The following is a 17,006-nucleotide window of genomic DNA, read 5'->3' on the forward strand; positions in this document are numbered from 1 at the left end:
ATTTATCTTCTATAATTGAACCTTTGTTGCCTTTAGCAGAGGCCACAGCCGGCCAGCCAGGCGGAAGCTTGGCTTCCTCCATTGCTGGGACAACCAAGCTTTCTGCTTGCTCCAGGTCCGTGGCTGCTGGCCGCCATCTGGTTGGGTTAATTTTTATATAGTCGCTCTGATTGGCTGGTGGGAGTGGCTTGGGGCATAGCGAAGTTATGGTCAATTTGCATGTTTCTCTTTTATTAGATTAGATTACACTTTGATTGGTTGAATGGCCGACTGGGTCACTAGATACTTAGCATATTAGGCTTTTATTATATAGGATGCCATGATTTAATGTCCTTTTATAGTACCATATTTCTCTCGCTCAAACACACACCAACATTATTGTTTTACATCAGTGCTGAGAGTTTGTTACTATCTGAATATATTGCATTGTTCAGGAGGAATGTTCCTCTCCTGGAGCTTCCCTTTATTCCAGGTCAGTTATGTAATAAACTCTTAAATGATAATGAAGATTAGGATATATACTAGTATACACCAGTGATTACATAATTAAAAAGAATTAAATGTATAAAAAAACAGATAAATAAAACCCAAGAATGGCATGTAAGCACCCATTATTAGAGTGAGCATGTGTTATAAATCAGGGACCCCAAAAAAGTAGTTTAATATTCATGATGTCCCAAACAATCCTCTATTTGAGAGGCAAGACTCTAATGAGAGAGTTTAAATCATTTAGATAAGAAACCTTCATGAAATCTTTTTTCTGCTCCTTGTGTGACATTAGCCAAGACACTTGGTTTCTTTCAGCCTCAGTGTTTTCATTTGTAGATGGGGACAATTTTAGCCCCTCCTAAGGGGAACTTCATGGATGTTATTAGGATCAAATGTGGCAGTAAATGTGAAAGTTCTTCACAAACTGTATAGCCTGCAGAATTATTTATTCAGAAATAAAGTAATTGATGAATTTATTAATTCATCTCACATTTGAGTACTTGTTGGTCCTCGAACTTGTGTTGGTCCCTTGGAATTCTGAGGTGAGGAATATGTTTCTTTCTTTAAGAAGCTTAGAATGCAGAGTGCAGAGAAGAAATCAACAGGTAAAAAACCAGTGGTGACACCTAGAGGAGTACAGAGACCATCACTGGAGTGTGAGGGGAGACACTCCATCCCTGTTTGATGTTGGAAATAGTTATCAGAAATGCTTTTGAAAGATAAGTATCACATGATCTCACTTACTGTATATGTAGAATACAATGAACAAAATAAACTGATGAACCAAAATAAATCCAGAGACATGGAGGCATGGAGCAGGCTGATGAATATCAGAGGGAAGTGGGGAGGGGGGATGGGAAGAGATTAACCAAAGAACTTATGTGCATATTGAATAACCCATCAACATAGACATTACTGCAATAGGCCGCAGGGCGGGGTGGGTGGAGGGGGTCAATTGAAGGGGAAGGGATACCTGTAATACTTTCAACAATAAAGATAAATTTTAAAGAAAAGAAAAAGAAATGGGTATTTGAGAAGCTCACTCTATTGAAGGAGTAACCTTACTAAAGTGCTTTAATCACACACACACACACACACACACACACACACAAAACACACACACACACACATACACACACACAAAGAATTAAAAAAGAAGTGTCCTGCTTGAGCCAAAGCTTGACTAGTACATATAATTTTCTGATTCCTAATATTTCATTGGAATGATATTTTGGGCTAGTGGTGAAAGGTACAGTATATCATAAGGGAAGAACTAATGGGAACTAAGGCTGGGTTCATGTGTATTGATTCTTTATTCCCACTCTCCTTTGTGGGCACCTTGTCGTGGTGGCCTGTGGAGTTACCATGGTGGCAGGAAACACTTTGGGAGTTGTAACAACTGAGGGAAAATGAAAAGCCTTGTTTCAAGACACTTCAGCTGAAGGGTTATTTAGAGAGATGCTGTGTAAGGAGTTTTAAGATGTGACTGAAAAACACATAATTGTGAGCTAATATTTCTGTTAGCAAACAGAAGCCAAACAGTGACCAACCCTACCATTTCTTACTACAATCATGTAAAACATTTTTCTCAGAAGAGAGGAAGAAACAGATTGATGAAAACATTCTAGTGACTTTCTGATTTTGAGTTGCATGAGTTCCTTATATGTTTTGGTTATTGGATATATCATTGGTAAATATCTTCTCCAATTCAGTAGGTTGTATTTCATCTTGTTGATGGTTTGCTTCACTGTGCAAAAACTTTTTAGTGTGATGTAATCCCATTTGTTTTTCTTTGCTTTTGTTGCCCTTGCCCAGAAGGCATAGCCAAAAATATATTACAAAGAACAGTGTCAAAGAGTTTAGTGCCTATGTGTTCTCCTAGTTTTATGGCTTCAGGTCTGACATTTAAGTCTTTAATCCAGTTTGAGTTTATTTTTGTATATGGTAAGAGGTGGTCCAGTTTCACTTTTTGCATATCTCTGACCAGTTTTCCCAGCACCATTTATTGAAGAGACTTCCTTTACCCCGTTGTATATTCTTTTGCTAAGACTTTACCTGGTACTTGCCCTCACTTCAGAATTTTTTGCTTTTCCTAATGAATGTGCTTTGCACCCATTTCATTTATGTCACTTTAGTTTACATGTCTATTCAAAGAGCTAAACCAGGATTTTCTTCCTTCTGTGTAAAGTGTAAGACTAGTCCTCTGTGTGACTTCTATCTGCTGTTCCCAAATCCTATCCACTTGTGCACTCCTCTATTTATCTCTTTCTGTCAGCTTACTTTCTGGACTAAATGTGTTCAAGTGATCAAGCTTTACTTATACACTGCTGTTTATTAAACATTAATTTGACTTGCAGTGTCTTGAGAGTCTCAAAAATGTGGAGGAGGATGGCAAGAATTTAAAAAATAAAATAAAATCAAGAGGATCTCCAACTTCTTGCATTGGTGAGGGTGAAGGACCCTGATAGTGCTAAGTTATGCTTTTGGCAGAACAGGGGTGGATCAGGGCTGGCAAGAGCCCCCTTGTTCCCCATCCCACCTCCCTTGACTCTCAGGTTCAAATTCTTTGCAAAATACCATTTGGTTTGAGGTCTGTCATCTCAGAGGCCTGTAGTACTATGACCTGCTGACCTATGTCACCTCTCCTCTCTGCATTTCACCAGTGAGAAAACAGAAAAGCTGTCCATGGGACCCCTGAAGTTGCAAGACAAATCAGGGTGAACCTGGATTTAGGATGTTATGTGCAAGTTTCTACTTACTGTAGAATCCTAAAAGGGTCATATTCTGACTCCAGTACATGTGCTAAAGGTGCTAACGTCTTCAGGTGGGGCACAATTGTTTCCTAAATATCCTTTTGCATAGAGCTTTGAGGAGTAGCCTGCTGGTGGGGTGCCTGAGACCCAGGGGCGCCCTGACTCAGGGAGCCCAGACTGTAGGCACCTGTGTGTTTCGGAGAGGAGTGTACTATTATAGGAGTCAATTTTTATGCTTTGAGTACATGAACGTAATAGTTTCCTTCAAGCATTCCATTTTCCTTTTCCTACCTGGTGATCTATACTCTCTCTCTTTTTTAGTTTGTTCCTCAAAGTCCAAAGCTTCTGTCCTGCTCTGATTTGCTCCTATGGTTTATTGTGGGCACCCTGTCATGGTGGCCTGTGGAGTTATAACGGTGGCAGGAAACACATAGCTGCATTTCCTCCACGACTCTTTGCCAACATTCACTTCTTGCTGCCTGTGCACAGGGCTTTCCCTTCATGCATGTCAGGGTTAGAACCTTTTGAGTCGACTTGTGGGGAGTAGGCAGATCTTCAGGCTGGTACCTGAGTCTTCTATTAACAACAGTAGACAGTTGGCCCCACCCAATGTGGAAATTATTTCTTCAAGAAATGCCCTCTCTTGCTCTCTGCCAGGCCACACTCAGCTTTTCAACTGAACCAATTCCCTTTATTATATTCACTTTTTGCTTTGATCTCTCACAATTGCTCTCACCATCATGCATTGTCTTACAAATATTAGAACCAAATTAGTGTTTTTGAGTTAATTTTCTTACTCTAGGTCCTTAGTTAGATTTCAGGCTTCTTGAAGAGAGGGACAGATTTCTGCTTGTTCTTTCTTCTTCACCGTGGAAAGCACAGCATCATGGGCCTTGCTGTCCGGTGACTGATGTCAAGGGCCTGAGTGATTATAGCTTTTCTGTTCAATTAGTGAGAAGGGGACATTTCACTGGGGGTTCATGGGCATGTAGATAATCTCTGGTTCCTGAAAGGTGTGTGTGGTAGACATGAGTCCAAAGCCTGCTTAAAAAAATAAATGGATTTATGCTATTTTAATTCCAAGTAACTCTTTTTAACTTGTCTTTCTAACACAATGCATTGTGTTAAGTCTTAAAACACACACAGTTGTTTGATCTTTTCATTTCTCCCAAAGGCATCCCTTCTTCACCTTCATGGTGGCAACCTACAGGGTCTGCTCCCACTGACACCATGCCAAGCCAAGCCAGTTTGGGGGGAAATAGGCTAAATTTCTAGAAAGGGAGTAATGCTCAAAGGGAAAAAGAAATCTCATCTCCTGGGCCGGAGTCCAAGTTTCCATGTTAGAGGGACTTAGCCTGTTTAGAAGTGTGTCTAATGCATAGATAATGAATGTCTTCTCTGAAATGTCACATGCCCCTCTTGTGATGGGGACTTCATCTGGGCATAGAGATTTCTTCCCTGTTTTGAACAGTATAGCAGAGAGCATGGGAAGTGGGTCTTATTCTATCTCCACTGTCAAATTATTTTATAATTTGTTCTTGCCCATTATGCAGCCTAAAACAACTCTCAAAACAATGGTGGAAAAGCCACCAAGATCTTTCGTAAAGGACACATTAGTTGTAAACCTAGCATCCTTGATCTCAATTCATTTTATTTTTCCCTCATTGGAAAATTTCCTCCAGTCCTGAGGGCTAAGGAAAACAGAGCCTCAGCACAAACAAAGCCAGACTCTAAATCCAGACCACATTTCCTTTCCTATAGTTGATGATGATAAGAAATGACATGCTAAGAAATGACGTGCTCTCTCCCAGGCAGTAGAAACGTAACACAGTCAGGGCACCGCCTCACTCTTTGGTTCAGAGACGAGATTAGGGAAACAGAATCTTCACGTGGGATTGCTATAAACTGGGTTATGAAACTAGGTCATCTTATCTTTAGAAACTTTGAATGAAAGGCCAGGGGAGGCAGGTGTGTGTGTGCCTGTGCAAGTACGTGTGTTCTCATTTTTGTCTTGTTTCAAATGACAAATCCTAGCAGACCTGCGCCTTCTTTACAAGCTTCAGGTCTCAGCATCTTTACCTTCGGGTTTGGGTGTCATCACCCAAAGTGACTCCCACCCAGTGGTTTTCCCTACTCCCATTCCCATTTCAAAAAATGTCAGGTTAATCAAGAGATCAGATTGCTCAGAGCATGGGACTACCCGGCTATAAACCACAGAAGGTCCCGGACCTGGTCAGCCCTGTTAATAGTGGGGAAAGAGTGACTTCATGCACTCTCACCAGTCCTTTATTTACCCAAATTGTGAAAATTGTAAGGTAATTACACTGGTTGTTGGGGGAAATCATAGAATCCTACAACTTCATAGGTCAGTAAGAGTATTCAGGCCTGATCTTCTATCCTTTGGCAAGTAATTAGCTAACCTGACACTGTCCAGTAGACATATATATCAGGTGTAGAGTAATTCTAAATTTTCTAGTAGCCACATTGAAAAAAGCGAAAAGAAATAGCTAAAGTGAATTTTAACACCATGTTTTGTTTTACCAAATATGTCAATAATATTACAAATTCAGCATGTGATCAATATAAAAATGATCAGTGAGACAGTTCACATTCCGTTTTCACACAGAGTCTTCAGAATTTGCTCTGAATTTTACACTGACGGCACATCTCAATCAGGGCTGACCACATTTCCAGTGCACGACAGCCATCTGCTTACTGATTAGCACACATGCAAACCATCCAAGACAGGTTTCACCTATTATTATCGTGAAGATTTCTTTCCTATCTGAATTTGTAGGGACATTTACATAGGATTCCTATTTATAGTCTTCTTACTGTTTCAAACACTTTTTACGAGTAAGTATCTTCATTTTGTGTAAATTATTGGCTGCTGGTGTCAGTGCACTCTATCTGTCTTATTCAGTCTCCCCCATTCCCAACTTTTCTATTTTGCTTTTTTACCTATAACTATTACTAGGACTTCAGTAGAACTTGAAGGCAAAGAATCATATCTCTATGTCTGTCTGTCTATCTGGATAGATAGGTGGATCTCTATTCTTGGGTAGATTATATGAGGCAGAGGATACAATAAATCAGAGTAAATCATTTGAGTAAATTAGAGCAGGAGATAAGTTTTTGAACTTTGAGGAACAGACTGAAAGTAAGAGAGATATTTGTAGGTAAATCTATAGAGAGCTGTCTCAGCACTCACAAATACAGAATGTTGTCTTCATCTAGAAATGGGTGAGCTATATTTTTTGTCTGCCACAGATAGATACTCTGAGTTTTATACTATTTAAGATAGTATTTCAAGATGGATGTGTAGAGAAGAGAAAAAGAGGTCCCTGGGTTGGGAGAATGGAATAAACAAAAACATGGCACACAAAAGGGAAAGTATGGCTCTATTTAGACAAGAGCAATGAGAGAGTTAAATGTATAAAGGTGAATAAGGAAGGTTAAGGATAGACAGATCGATGCCATTAATGGAAGGTCTAGTTACTAGACTCTAGTATGTGCATTTAAATTTGGGGTTCATTTTGTAAATAATAGGGAATCATTTAAGCATTGTGGGCAAGAAATAAATATAGTCATAGCTATGTTTTCCAGGGAATTAATTCTACAGCAGTGGAAAATATCAGAGGGAATGTCAGAATTAGAGTTCAGAAGCAGAAGGAACCAAGACTTAGAGGATGGTACTGCTCAGTGGATGGTAAATAACTTAGGGGTAGATATAGATCATGAAAGGAAATGCAGACCAAAATATGAGCAAAGAGAAGAGGCCCATATTAGTTGGGGTAGACTGAGTGGAATAAATGAATTACTCACATATAATGGGTAAATACAGAAGTGTAGCAGACCAGACTGTTCCTAGTAGGTTGGGTAGGGGGTTGGCCCCGTTCCATAGTTATTCAATGACCCAGAGAGACTTTTGCTCTTACATCTTCCTCAGAAGGCTTCTAAAGTCACCCCAGAAGTTGACTTTCCAGGTATTCAGTATGGGAGAAGAGCACGAAGGAACACATGTGGGAGATTTTAATGGACCAAGTCTAAAAACAGTCCTCACCACTCCTGCACGTGTTCCATTCATTAGATCGTGGTCACATTGTAAGGAAGCTGGGTAATAAGGTCTACTTGTGTGTTCAGGAAGAAAAGAAAAATGATGTTGGTGAATGGCTAGCAGTCTAGGCTATAAAGACCTAGGAGAGAAGCTAAACTTCTAAATGTATATAGATTTTTCTTCCATTAGGATTATTTTCATAAGGTACATTTCCAAAAGTGAGATTACTAGGTACATTTGTGAATGTTTTAATTTATTATATTGCTTCTTTAAATGCCCGTGTGTGGTTGTTTCCTTTTTCTTGTCCCCAGGATCTACCTTGTTAACTTTGAGCTTACTCACCTTCTTCTCTGGTGACTGTACAAGGGCAGAGAAGTACCAAGTGTAATAGATCAGTCATTGACATGTTCTACAATCTATTGTCTCAGGCTTGAAGAGGTGGGGTGGGGTTTACTGGATTATGGTTTCAGACTCTACTGCAGAGTCACCTCCAGAACTTTGAAAACTCCTGATGCCCAGGTTTCACCTCAGAGTAGTTAAAATAAACTCTTTGGGAACAGTGCCTGAGTAATCTTAAAAACTCCCCAGGTCATTTAATGAGCAGTCAAATTTGAGGACCAGTGTGTTAGAACCACTGTGGCAGGAAGCCTCCACCTTTTTCTTTCCCTCTTCCCTCACAAAGATTGGTATTTCTAATCAGACCCTCCACCCCCCAAGAATGAGGTCAGCTAATCAGTCCTCCTGTGTCTGAATCTGGTCAGACTTATCAGCCAGGTGGGATGCAGTGTACCTGGGTTGGTACTTCCAGTGGTTTTTGACCATTTCCCTACTGTGATTTATATTTCAGTTTTTAAAAGAGTTGGCAGGATTTTTGCTGTGTTAAGGATTCCCTAGTATTTGCTGCTGTAATTATGTGTTTTATTTCCATGTTCTCTAGTAGTTTACTCTGTGGATTAGCCCACTAACTCAGTGATGTGGAATAAAAGTTTATTGGCTGAATAAAGAGTAAAGGGATGAAAAATGTATTTTATTCTATAAATGGTTAGACTTTCAAGTTGGATGATAAATTCCCATTAGTTAGAATATTTTAGGTTGTGGAGACCTAGTAAAGAAATGCCTTTTTATTTATTTACTTATTTTTACAGATATTATTCCCATCCATCACTATGTGAAAACTTTGAGTCCAAACCTATAGCTGTTCTCTGTTTGCCACTGGAAGTATTTGAGTAGTTCCAGAAGCAGAGAAATCTTTTAATTTGAAAAATTTAGAAATAATTGGGTGATGACCCTACTGAACTGGCACAATGTTTGAATTAATAGAAATGTATTAGACCTTTGAGTACACAGTGACTTTCAACTTCAAACTGAGTTTCAGGAAACCTCTGGCTTAGAAATAGAATTTGCCCATTACTGGTATAGATGTGTTTTCAAACAGTCTTAACTTAAAGTGCTTTACTACTGCTATCCTCCTTCGTAGCTAATTTGCTCAGCAAAGGCAATTTTGAATAGAATTTATTTTAATTGTCATAGGATCTGCAGTGTTGGGTCTTACATTGAACAATTTGAGGGTTTTTCCTCATTTGTTCAATATATATTCCAAAGATTACCACATCCATGTGTAAAGCTTCTATAGACCTAATGTCTGCTTTAGTTACTGGCTCAAACTTTCCCCAAACTCCTTTTCCCGTTTCCAGAATTTTGTTAAGATCAACACCTGCAGTACTTTCAGGGGTAAGATGAAAAGTGTTTAAACAACTCGGGTTCCACTTTCTTGCATCCAAAATCAAAATTTGAGAGCTTCCCCTTTAAGCCTGAAAGAAGACTGAAATGTGGTGGTTCCTCCTTTCCTTCCAGGAGAACGCTGTGAACGGAGAGCACCTGTGGCTGGAGACCAACGTCTCGGGAGACCTGTGCTACCTGGGCGAGGAGAACTGCCAAGTCCGATTTGCAGTGAGTGTGCTCCTCAGACCTCTGGGCTCTGACCTCGCTGGGGGGCAGCTGCCAAATGGAGTCTGAAGATAGTGGGGTCACGGTGCTTGAATTTCCAAGGAGAGGCTTGAAAGAGCTTGTCCCTTGGTGACAGAGAGAGTGTATCAAGTTAAATTGGCTTCCAAAGAGTCAGTCTGAATGCTGTTAGGGCTTGACTCTGCATGCCACACCGTGGTTTTAATGTGCTACCTATGATGACACCCAGGGTTGGTTTTGGTTGGTGTGTTGGGTGGGAAGGAGGGAGGATGTGCGTGAAGGATTGTCTGCTTAGGTAGGTGTCTGTGTGGGTGACAGGTGTTTGTGTGGAGGAAGGGTCTCTGTGGGAGGGGTGATTCCTTTGCAGGGGAGTGTGTTTGCCAGGGGGCATGACTGGTGGGTGAAGGTGGGGATGGGCAGAAACACCTGTCTGGTGTGGGTATAGGCTAGCAAATAATTCAGACTAAGTTCTGGAGGGTAAAATTCTAGAAACCATATAAACAATCAACAGTCAACTACACTGGAATATCCTTTGCTTTTTAAAATTTACTTTGTGTCCCTGTTTAGAACAATCTGTTTAAATGTTAAATTCTCTATGTTCTGTGAAGAGAACATGGTTGCCAGGCAGTAAATTGTGAGGAACTAAAATTCTAGTGTTGAGAGAGTAAACTTAACATTTTTGTGTACTTAAAATTATGAGTCTGAAAACAGAGTAACCAGAAATTGGAATAGTAAAGAAGAAAGAAATGTTCCTTCTTGGGAAATGGGCACTGTAATTGAAATAATAATTTTTTTTTCTTGTTATGTTCGTTTATCATGTGAAAGAAAGATTTGGGGCAAAGTGGACCTTGGAATGACAAGTGAATGTTTCTATTAATAACTAATGAGGAAGGAATTGAGTTTCCATCAAAGCTTATAGAAGAGCATAGCCCCCAAGGAATTTTATCAGGCTGCTCTGGATCACAAAGCTGGGAACCAAGACCTTTAAAATTACATTAGCTGTTTCGATGCCTAGTTTATAGGTTTTCCTCGGAAAACTTCATGAGAGTTTTGGAGGGCCAGGGTTTGTTGAGTGAAGTTGGGATTAGGTAAATGTCTAAGAAGATTCAGCAGTACAGCCTCTCAATTTAAAGTCAGGAAATCTGGGTTTGGATCTCAGTGTTACCACTCATTGTGTGACATTGAGAACTTTTGATCTTTGGGCATTCTGTACCTTCTCGGTAGAAAAATGGAGTAAGATTAAGTTATTTTTAATTTTGCTTCCAATTCAGATATGTACTTAATTGTTTACATTTCTTGTAATCTGGTTGTACATTCCGTCGATTTAAATATCATTTCAACTTTATGCATATGTATTTTTAATGAAAGTGTAATTGCATGGAGTTTGATTAAATTAACCAAAACCAAGAGAAGCTCAGCTATTTGGACTAAAATCCTATAAATAATGAATTAACATTATTATCTTAGTTAATTACATAAACACTGGTTGTGATAACATCAAGTGGAAAAAACGAAAGCTAATCTTACTTGTGTATGTACTTCTGAACTATTATCTACTGCTATTGCTGCCAACTGATAGACTGTAATATGTTATGGAGTTCTGTCTGATTTTCACATTACTGCCTTTAATTCTTTCTTGTGCTCTTTTAGGGTCAGCCACATATTACCTCTCTTGGTAAATCTTGTATTGGTAGCTAGCATTGCTATCTACTGATTATAACTTGATCACTATTCCCTCTAGACCAGGGAAAACAACAAGAAAAATAAAAGATATTTTAGGTAGATGTAAGGAGTTAATAGAATTGTGAAAATTCCTAGTGTTCTGTTGAATCTTTCTCAAAATTTTCTTCCAAATCTTGGCTCTCTTAACTCACTTTACAAAGTGTCTTGACAATGAAGAGCTCTCATCTAAAAAATGTTGGTTAAGTGAAGGAATAAATCAGTGAAGAAGCTGAAGACCTAACTGTGTTTCCTCACTAGACGTTTCTAAAGGCTCAGTTTCTTCATCTATAAAGTGAGGAAAATGTTGTTTGGAGAATTAGTTGACATAATGCATTAAAAGGACTTATTTACCATAGTGACTGACATAATAAATTACAAGGGAAAAAAAGGACAGGAGCAGACAATCCACAAAAGAACTACCAAAGACAAATATATATATATGAAAAATATAAACAAAGGCACCCAAATTAAAACAACTACGAAGAGTCAACATCGTGTGCCTTAAATTAGTAAGGATTTGCGAAATAATAATACATACTGCTGGCTAGTTTAGGCCCAAATGGGTACTCTCATTGTTAGCTGGCAGGGGTGTGAACTGATATACCTCACAGTATGTAAGTAAAGCATTAAAAGCCTAGCTCTCTCGCCTGTTTGTGGCAGCACATTTTGAGAGGGACATTGACAAGCATGAGAAGATGCAGAGGAGTGTGTGCTTACGTGGGTTTGCAGTGGGGAACTTTGTAGAAGGAAGAGTTCAATACTCTGGGTTGAAGCAGAGTAGTACAGAGGGAAGGGAGAGAGCCTGGACCTCTTCCAGTGTTTGAAGAACTGCCAGGAAGAAAAGAGAAGTAGGTGTCTTGCTCTTTGTTGTTAGGAAGACAGTACTGACGCTAACAGTGGCCCTCATACTCTGGTAAAAGAAACGTCATCTGGGAAACCTGTTAACAGTGTAGGTTATTATTTCTCTCTCTGCTCCAAATGCTGATTCACTAGGCCTGGAGTTGGACTTGAAAATCTGTGATTTCAGCAAACACCTCAATTAATTACAGAGCATATGGTCCACAAAGTTAACTTTGAAAAATAGTGTATTAATAAGAAAGAACTTCAACAATGAGAGCTGCCCAGTAAGGGAACAAGGTGCCCAAAGAGATGGGCTCAAAGGGGGTGGAAGGGCATCTTGATATTGTGTGTGTGTGTGTGTGTTGGGGGGGGGGGTGGGTTACACATCTGCTTTGGGTAAGAGGTTAGACAAGAAGATCTCAAAGAGAGCCTCCAGTTTGAGTGTTTTATTTGCAGTTTTCTTAGAATTAAACAACATTTTTTTGTAAGAAAAATGAGAGCATTATATTCTCATTTCTTTTAATGAGCCACCTTTGAAGAATGCTGACCTGTGAGATAGGGACCAAATTACCACAGCCAGATACTACCTGCAATCTTCTAAGCGAAGCGCCGGCAGAGTGCTCAGAGGAGGAGTGAATCCACCACTGCAGAGCGCCTCACTCTCCTTTCCCTATTGCAGCAAAGCACATGTCACAGGAGAAGTTAAGAGAAGGCGGAAGTCAATGTGGGTTGAGTAGCTGCCTCTTTCTACTCAGAGGTGGCTTCATGGAAGCAGGGACTGAGTACAGTTTTGGAAAATGGGTAAGATTTACATAAGTGGAGTTGAGGAGGGAGAACATTTCAGGCAGGGAGGGGAACATGAGAGAACTCAGAGGCAGGAGACCACCATGAGACATGCGTGAGCCCCCACAGGGTGTATGTTAGGTAAGGATGGAAATAAGAACGGATGGGTGTGTGTGTGTGTGTGTGTGTGTGTGTGTGTGTGTGTACGCACGCACGCTTGGTTTTCTGAACCATAACTTGGAGTGCATGTTATAAATGCCTGTGCTTATGAAGCATGGCCTATAATATATTGTCTAAATCAAAACTACTTGCAGGTGAAAGTTACTGCTGCTATAACATCAAGGGTCACCTGCATCAGGGACACTGTCCCCCTAACTTATGAGGACGAGGACATTGCCATAGTCTATTTCAAACCAAAGCTGTCCTGCAAATCCATGACCTCCTGCTGCCTGGTTGATATTTGGGGGCTTTATGGAGGGCATTGAAGGCAAGGCAGCGACATGACAGGCCATGAAGACTGTTGAAGGAGAGTTTGCTCCAAAGCCTCGGGGCTGAACCCAATGACCTTTAACATCCTTCCTCTTTTATGTTTCTGTAGTGGCAACATTTAATACAGTAGAATGTCTGTGAGCAGTTATTTAATGGGATTAAAGTTATTTTCAGATTAGTGACAGTACCCAAATTAGTAACTGTTTCTTTTTCTGATCTAGAAAGGAGGAAGGGATGCAAAAAATAATGAAATTGGAACAGAAGGATCACCGTTTCCCAACATATCTATGGAGGGAAATTTAAATAAAATTCCAACTGAGGCAACTCCTGTTTGGTGATTTTATTTGGATGGACATTTGTTCATTCATTTGTTCTATTTAAGTGTTATAGCCTGAGTACCCATTATCAGGAACTTCAGTGTTGAGAGTGACAGTGAATTGTAAGCAACATCCTCACAGTTTCGTGGGTAGAAATCATTCTCATGCTTGTTGATAAGATATACAAAGATGTTCATCCAATATTCCCAAAGAAACTCACGCCTCCCGAATAATCCCCAGAGCACATAACCAGCGCACAACTATTTTCACACTGAAGATACTTGCTTACACCATATGAGGATATGCACTACCTTAGTCAGACCTACCTGGATGCATGTAGACACAGACGGGCGACCTGTAGTAGCAAGGAAGCGGATTTTGTGTGGGACTGACCTGGGTTTGAATCCTGCTGTTCCATCTATATACTGAGTGAACCTTGGACACATTGTTTCACCTTTCTTGCCTCCATTTCTAATTTAAAGTATTGTTAAGATCGACCTCAGTGGTTCTTATTTCTGGATGAGCATTGCAGTCACTTGAGAAACTTGATTTTTAAAAGGGTTGGTTCTCAGCCTGGAGCTACCACATCAGACTGTCTGGTGAGTGGCACTGGGCATGAATGTGTGGAAAGAAACAAACTGTACAGACGATTCTGTGTGCTCTCACACGGGTGGGTAGAGAGCCTCTGGTCTTCATAAAGAGAGTGTCAGGACCAAAGCAGGTGGCCTGGTCCTCGCACCTGCTGTGGTAACTGATATAGGTTGTGTTGTGTAATCCAAAAACATATGCTATAGTCCTAACCCCAGGTACCTCGGAATGTGACCCTATTTAAAGATAGAGTGCTGCAGATGTAGTTAGTTAAGATGAGGGTGGGTCCTTGATCCAATATGACAGATGTCCTTATAAGGAGAGGAGAGGACACGCAGCAATACACATGCAGAGAGGAGGGCCATGTGAGGACAGGCAGAGGTTGGAGTGATGCAGCTGGCAGCCACGGCATGCCAACGATTGCAGGCCCTCATCAGAGGCCAGGAGAGAGGCATGGGCAGATGCCCTCAGAGCCCTCAGAAGAGTGCCAACCCTGTTGACTCCTTGATTTCAGACTGAGCTTCCGGACTGCGAGAGGATACATTTCTGTTGTTTTAAGCCACCTAGTGTGTGGTACTTTGTGAGGCCAGATTCGGAAGCACCTTCTATAAGGTGGTGAGTTACCTTATCTGGCCGTACAGATATCTGCACAAGGCTCATGGATGCATGCACAGAGGTACATTTCAATCGGCTTGACTGAGGATTTTGGCTGAGAGGTATGTGGCTTTCTGGATAAGTGAGCTGAGAGCTGTGGGGAAGAGAGTGGGCAGACAGGTGAGTGAGAGTGCATAGGTTGGGGAAGAGACAAAGGGAACTGTCAGACTCCAGAATGCTCTTACCAGAAATCTCTATTTTTAAATGTGCTTCTGCCACCTTTTTTGTGTGCGTGTGGGTGGGCTAATGGGTACTGCTTTACTTTTCTTTTTTAAATATGTTTTTATTGATTTTAGAAAGAGAAGAAGGAAGAGGGAGAGAGAGAAAGAAACATCGATGAGAGAGAGAGAGAAACATTGCCCCCTGCAAGCCCCTCATGGGGGATTGAGCCCACAACCTGGGCATGTGCCCAGGGAAGCAATCCAGCAACCTCTCAGTGAATGGGAAGATGCTCAATCAACTGAGTCACACCGGCCAGGGCTGCTTTTATTTCCTTATTGTTTTGTTCATGTGTTTTGCTTTCATCTTTTCCTGGTGTGGGTAATGTTTGGCAAAAATGGCCAACCCCACCTGTATTATAAGGAATATTGCTTTCAGTGTAACAACCATAGTTTTGTTTCATAAATGAATGAATGGCATTAGGGAGGCCATGCCACAGGTATGAGCGGGAGTGAGGAACCATGCAGATCTGGAGACAAATAGATCTGGATAAAACCCTAGCTCTGCCCTGCTTCTCTGAAGCTCAGGTTCTTCTATAAAATGATGAAGATTATATATGCTTCTCAGAATTGCTACGAGGATTAATTTAGTTCACAAATGTTAATGTCCTCCTTCTTTCTCTCCCGTTGCTGCTTTCAATGCATTAAGTTGAATGGGCTAATTAGTAGTTTGGTTGGACTAGGTTTTAACAATGCCTTTTGTTTGGGATTGTCCTAACCCAGGGGTGGGCAAACTTTTTGACTCGAGGGCCACAATGGGTTCTTAAACTGGACCGGAGGGCCAGAACAAAAGCATGGATGGAGTGTTTGTGTGAACTAATATAAATTCAAAGTAAACATCATTACATAAAAGGGTATGGTCTTTTTTTTTTTTTTAGTTTTATTCATTTCAAATGGGCCGGATCCGGCCCGCTGGCCGTAGTTTGCCCATGGCTGTACCCCAACACTGAGACTCTTAGAGATTCACCTATTGTTTTGCTGCTGCGTGTAATATCTGTAGTCTCACTAGGTCATGTGTGGGACCAAATGAGTGTGACAAATCGAAGTGCCCCATTCTAGAAAGGAGCTCACAGGCCCTGTCTTCTTACTGGTGGGCTAGAAGCCTTATCATTGGATTTGGCATCACAGCATCTGCTCACAGGATGCTGGCCATGCCCCTGGGTCCTTGGAATAAACTTGTAAGAAGAACACAGGGCAACCCTGGTTGGGTAGCTTGGTTAAAGCATTGTCCTGATACACCCAGGCTGCAGGTTCAATCTCTGGTCAGAGCTCATTCAAGAATCAACCAATGAGAGCATAAATAAGTGGGACAACAAATGGATCCCCCCACCCCCACTTTTCTCTCTCAAAAATCAATCAATAAAAACTTTAAAAAAGAAAAAGTACAAAGGCACTAGCTCCCTGCCGTAACTGAAGCTTTTCCTTGTTTTCAAAAACCAAAATCTTGAACCTGGTCACACCCTATTTCATCTCTGGAAGATGGGCACACTGGACAACATCCTGTGCAGATACTGTCTGGTGTGCATCTGTGTGCTGTGAGCACACAGGTGACAGGACCAGTGCCCAGCACACACTACTGTGGCTTTATGCCCATGCACACATTTGGGGCTGACAGCTGTACGCCGCAGAGCGTGACACTGGGCTCTCGCTTCAGAATGCACTGAGACCACTGGCCGCCCCTCTGTTGTTCAGCCTGGCAGATTGATGATTCTGCACCCCCGGATGGTGGCTTGGCTGGGTGGGGTGCAGGTTATCAGAGGGAACCGTGAGTGTGGCAGTAAAGCCAGGCAGCTTAGCCAGCTTTCTGAGTTGTTTGGGTGCCAGCCTTGAAGATGCCATCTCTAGGAGCCGCCAAGGCGGCGCTCTGCCAGAGGCCTCGCCCACCACGGGGATAGAGAGGAGCTGATGAGCTAAGATGACTCAGCGAGAGCACAGCCATCAACATAATAGTTTTGAAAATGCATTTGCACAGCCAGACTCTGCTCCTGACCCCTAGTCATGGGATGTGAGTGGAGGGAGTGGGGTGTTCCTGTGGGTGAATGATGTAGCCGTGTGTGTGGCCAGGTGGTCAGCATTTGCACGCAATCATTCAAGTGCACACTTAGAACTGCGTCCCTCATGTGGCAGGTCC

The 17,006-nt window shown here is 41.3% G+C and overlaps 1 protein-coding gene across 2 annotated transcripts in view; it reads left to right on the forward strand.

Moving 5' to 3' along the window:
* The window catches only part of DGKI (diacylglycerol kinase iota), a 402,033-nt gene that overhangs the window by 146,583 nt on the left and 238,444 nt on the right, over positions 1 to 17,006 (forward strand). For both annotated transcript variants that reach the window (XM_036328568.1, XM_036328569.1), the window contains exon 3: positions 9,154 to 9,249. In XM_036328568.1, coding sequence (XP_036184461.1) covers positions 9,154 to 9,249 — 96 coding nt within the window. The remainder of the gene's footprint in view (positions 1 to 9,153; positions 9,250 to 17,006) is intronic.

This window comes from Myotis myotis, unplaced genomic scaffold (genome assembly GCF_014108235.1).
Source record: "Myotis myotis isolate mMyoMyo1 unplaced genomic scaffold, mMyoMyo1.p scaffold_m19_p_11, whole genome shotgun sequence".
NCBI lineage: Eukaryota > Metazoa > Chordata > Mammalia > Chiroptera > Vespertilionidae > Myotis > Myotis myotis.